General features: G+C 38.5%; 1 protein-coding gene across 1 annotated transcript in view; it reads left to right on the forward strand.

Annotated features, from left to right (window-relative positions):
* The window catches only part of LOC108802555 (excitatory amino acid transporter 2-like), a 43076-nt gene extending 40624 nt beyond the window's left edge, over positions 1 to 2452 (forward strand). The window contains exon 6 of the mRNA XM_018574412.1: positions 2188 to 2452. Coding sequence (XP_018429914.1) covers positions 2188 to 2452 — 265 coding nt within the window. The remainder of the gene's footprint in view (positions 1 to 2187) is intronic.
* Positions 2453 to 4645: the final 2193 nt, after the last annotated feature.

The raw sequence follows: 4645 nt of genomic DNA on the forward strand, positions 1-4645 counted from the left end.
TTGGATTTATAAGTTGAGGACATTGTTCCCCTTAGGTTTAAATACAGAATGTAGTTTACAAGTATTTTGGGGTTAAAGAATGCTTAAAAATGCAAAAAAATGCCCCAGGTTTTGTGAGAATGATTGAGGGTAAGTGAAAGGTGTGTACATAGTTTTGTAGTAAAGGAACACTCACAGAAATAAGAATTAAGAGAACTCCAAATATTGTACGGTTACACATTTACCATCAAAGTATTAATAAAAGGAGGTGGAGGGAAGAGGACTATTTAAAGTTGCTACCCACTCCTAATGCTTTACGCCCTGACGAAGCTCGGGGGAGTGGCTGAGCAAAATGCGTAAACGTAGCCTGTAACGTCATCCAGTCTCTCCCCTTCCACTGTGATACTTGAGGACGATTTATGTTTGAAATGGAGGTCCACCGAAATGTAAACACTTCAGCACGGCGGATCTGCACAATATGATCGAGAGGAAGACAACTTTAAAGATTGAGCCTGTTATGGTCGATTCGTGAGTACAATATTACCCCTGTTGAATACTGGCAGCTTTTCAGAGCACAGAGGGAAAGCAGCATTTAATCTGCCAATAGGCAATGGGTTTAATTAATGATCCTTCTGTGTTTTGGATTCTGCTGGACCTGTGAGTACAACAATTTTCCTGTTAAACACTGACAGCCTTGGAGAACACAGTGGAAAGGCAGTGGTTAATCTGCTGACAGATTGGTGATTTAAGGAATGGTGCAGCGTACAGGTTGAAACTTCAGAGACTGAGTTGTTTTGGCGGATCTTCAAGTATAATTTTTCCCCTGTAAGGCTCTGTTCACACCTAGGTGTTTTGTTGCAAGCTGGAAAAGGTACAGGAGCTTCTCTTGGGCAGAATACAGCACGTTTGGCTGCATTAGAATTCAATGGAAGTGCATGCAAACGCGCGACACAAATGGTTTGCACATTTCTGTGTGCACTTTGTACGCACATTTCCTCATTCACACCTTCACAGCAATGCATTTCAATCTGCTCATTTCAATCTGCTAATTAAAACGCACGCCTTTGTTTATGTGCGCCTAACACAGGTAAAAATGTGCTAAATGCACAGACGCACAAACCGCAAAGGTAAAGATGTGCGTAAAACACGCAGACACACGAACGCCTATGTGTGAATGGAGATTAAGACATTGACAGACCAGCAGAGCACAGCGGGAAGGCAGCGGTAATTTACATAGTGTAACAAAGTGTCAAATTCAAGTGGACTTTGCAAAAAACAGTCCCAGTGTTTACAATCCTGCAGTGCTGTGAGATATGAGCTGACCTAATGAGAAGCTGAAGTTCTTCTGGATTCTAAGTGAAAAACAGTAATGAAAACTGATAAAAAGCTGTCGGGGGTGTGTGTGAGAAGCATGACTGTGAAGGTATATCTGTGATGACAACGTTGTCATATGTATTTAAGAGGGAAAAAGGAGCGGTGTTTTTTTTTATAGATTTTGAAGTAAGATAAATAAAGTTTGACCTCTTTTATACATTTTGGAAGATCGATTCCACTAGTCCTTTTGTTTATAACTGATTTTCTAACGTATTTTCTTTTCTTTAGAGAGGGAAATACACAGTAGTTTATATTGAACACTTAACCGAAACCCTGAAGTGATCCTAACACTAATCTAACCCCTATACAAAGCCCTAATACTAACCCCTAGGCCAGAGGCTTCTGGTGCAATAACAAGTAATCCCATATGGCAATTATAAAGTCAGATTTAAGTACGATAATTGGCAAACATTTTAGATTATGATTTGTATATTTCTATATTTATGTTACCACCTAAAATTGGTGGAGAAAAGATTTAACCACAAAGGGCATAGGGGCTTCTTTTCAGTTAGAGCAGTTAAATATTGGAACTCTCTGCCACAAGCAGTGGTATCTGCAAAGTATATAGATTCATTCAAAAATAAATTAGATACCATCCTGAGAGACCGCAATATACAAGGCTACAGGTACTCTTAAATACTAGACCTCACAGGGACTCGTACACACGCACGCACAACTCACACACAGACACACAAAAGTTGAACTTGATGGACCTGTGTCTTTTTTCAACCTCAAATACTATGTAACTATGTATATTTATGTTGAGAAAGCTATAACAGTATTGTTATTTCTTAACCCATCACTCTTTCCTCTCAAAATGTTATATTTCAACAGAGATCGAATGAGGACTTCAATCAATGTAGTCGGTGACTCATTCGGAGCTGGCATCATCTACCATCTTTCCAAAGCTGAGCTAGCTGCCATTGATGCCAAACATGATACAAAGGATGGGACAGATATGATGAAATTGCACACAATGAATCATGAGGGTGCAAATAAACCAACCAGGGAGGGCATTGGCACTCCACCATTCTCTGGTTATGCTTCCTTGCCTACTGATGAGTATAAGGTTCAGGTAGAGCCATCTCTGCACCTTTAATTTTTACCGTGTGCTGCATATGCTGTTCCTTCAGCTACATTGTTATTGCAGCAGTAAATTGATCTTTGAGTGCCAGTCTCAGGTTACCCAGTTTTCCTTACGAACATTAGCACTAATCAGGCAGGGCATTGGTGCAATGTCTACTGGTTAGCTGATGCATTTTGCTGTCCCCTCTATTTTACTCCTATTGGAATACCAGTCTACTTTTTGGATGTCCAACTTTACCAATACTTTATTTACTATATACTTTTTACCAAGTATATATATTTCAGTTCTCTTCCTGCTACAGAGGGAACAAAACAGGCCAGTTGCACCAAAATCCTGGAAACACACAGCCAAAGGTTTTAAAAGTGTATTTCCACTTTTGCAGTCAAATTTGAGAAAACCTATTTATGTTTGTTATGTGTCCCCATTCAAACAGCATAAGGAAAAATATATATTTTATAAAAATGTCTTACCTTTTTAGATGTTTTGAGGGTTGTAATCCTTTAACCCTTTATTAGGACAGGCAGTGTTCAAATCTACAGGTGAAACTCGAATAATTAGAATATCGTGCAAAAGTAATTGCAGTAAGTGCTGCAAAAAATCCTAATGAAATAAGCCAGCACAGTACAGATAGGGTCAACAAGGGGTGTTGACCCTATCATTATTTCACCCCTCACAACCCCTCTTAACATTACAAAGAAGAAGCAAGTAGAAATGTTAACCCTTAACCTCACACTCGGGAATACCACCAAGAAGGTTAAGAAGCTAAATAGAAACCCTAACCCAAGTGAAAGCAATTTAAACTGCAAGAAGCAATTTTTAAATATTTTTAGGCTTATGTTATTTGAATTAGAACATGTAACAAATATAAAGTTTGGCTGCAAAAGTGGAAACACACTTTAAGCTATGGGTTGTTGTCATAGAATTCAAAAATCAAGGAAAACAGTGGGTACATCCAAGTAGATGACATTTCCAATTTTATAGTTTTACATTGGGAGGTTCTACAACACAGTTTTAAATGGGGATGTCCTTTCTGTATCTATGACAATTGCACAGGGACTGTGCTGCAATATATGACATGCTGCCCTACTTCTGTCTGTGTCAATACTGTGGGCACAGTTATTTGATTGTGCCCACATTATTGACACAGAGGTAGGGCAGCATATATGGGGCAAATAATTTGATAATCCACCGTTACATTTTAATAATTTCGTACGTTGTACGGTAGCTTTAGTTTAAACAATCCAAGGCACTTACCCCTTCTATGGGTGCCAGTTTACTTTGCAGGTCTTCCAAACCTCTATTACAGCATATACATTAATGAATGGTGGCTACACTCTAAAACTTTTTCCACTACAATAAACTGCATTAGGTCTTGAGATCAACGACAGCTTGGCTCAACTCCTGCCTCTGATACAATTCACTTGAACATATTTTGATAGAAGTAAGAGTAAACAGCGTCTACAAATAAGTTATTTACTAGTGAAATGCATTACTGGAATGAGCCCAGGTGAATTGTTCCACATCCTGGGACTAAATAAAGTTTATTGCAGTGGGAAGAGTTTCAGAGTATGGCTGTGGTTTAATATTAAGTAAGGTAAGTACTGAGTCAGGTCATGTAAATTAGCCCCTGGACAGAGGCTCAGTGGACTCAAACTGCATCTGCTTAACAACTGTTGAGATAACTTGTCAGCCACACAGGGAGGGCATTTTATTCTGAGTTGTCTGACCCATAGACTGGCATTGTAGGAGGGGCTTTTGTCTACTACAGCATGATGCATTGAAGTACAGATTGAAAGATATGCAATCTTTATACACAAGGCTGATAATTTTCAGATATTTTCCATAGGAGTCAGACACTGGGTTCAAAATTAGCTAATCCCACATTCTATCAAAAGAAGAAGAACTGTTAATTGGTTATAATGATTAATTTATTCAGCTTCGATTTTTCAATGTATATTCTGCTATTTAGTCTCATAGTGTATCAGAGTAAGAAAGATCTAAACTCACACAGGCTGCCTCTTTAGTATTTGTCTTTGTTATCCTATAGTAATTCCTAACTAGCATCTTTCATTTAAGTCGACTTTGCAGCCCCCAAACATTTTTTAAAAGGCTGCTAAAAAAGCGCTGTTAAAAGAGAAAAAAAAAACGTACTTCATACTCACCGCTCTCTTTTAAATGCTCAAGATTCCACGAGAATGTGACTTT

This window comes from Nanorana parkeri, unplaced genomic scaffold (genome assembly GCF_000935625.1).
Source record: "Nanorana parkeri isolate BGI_ZX_2015 unplaced genomic scaffold, ASM93562v1 scaffold2944, whole genome shotgun sequence".
Lineage (NCBI taxonomy): Eukaryota > Metazoa > Chordata > Amphibia > Anura > Dicroglossidae > Nanorana > Nanorana parkeri.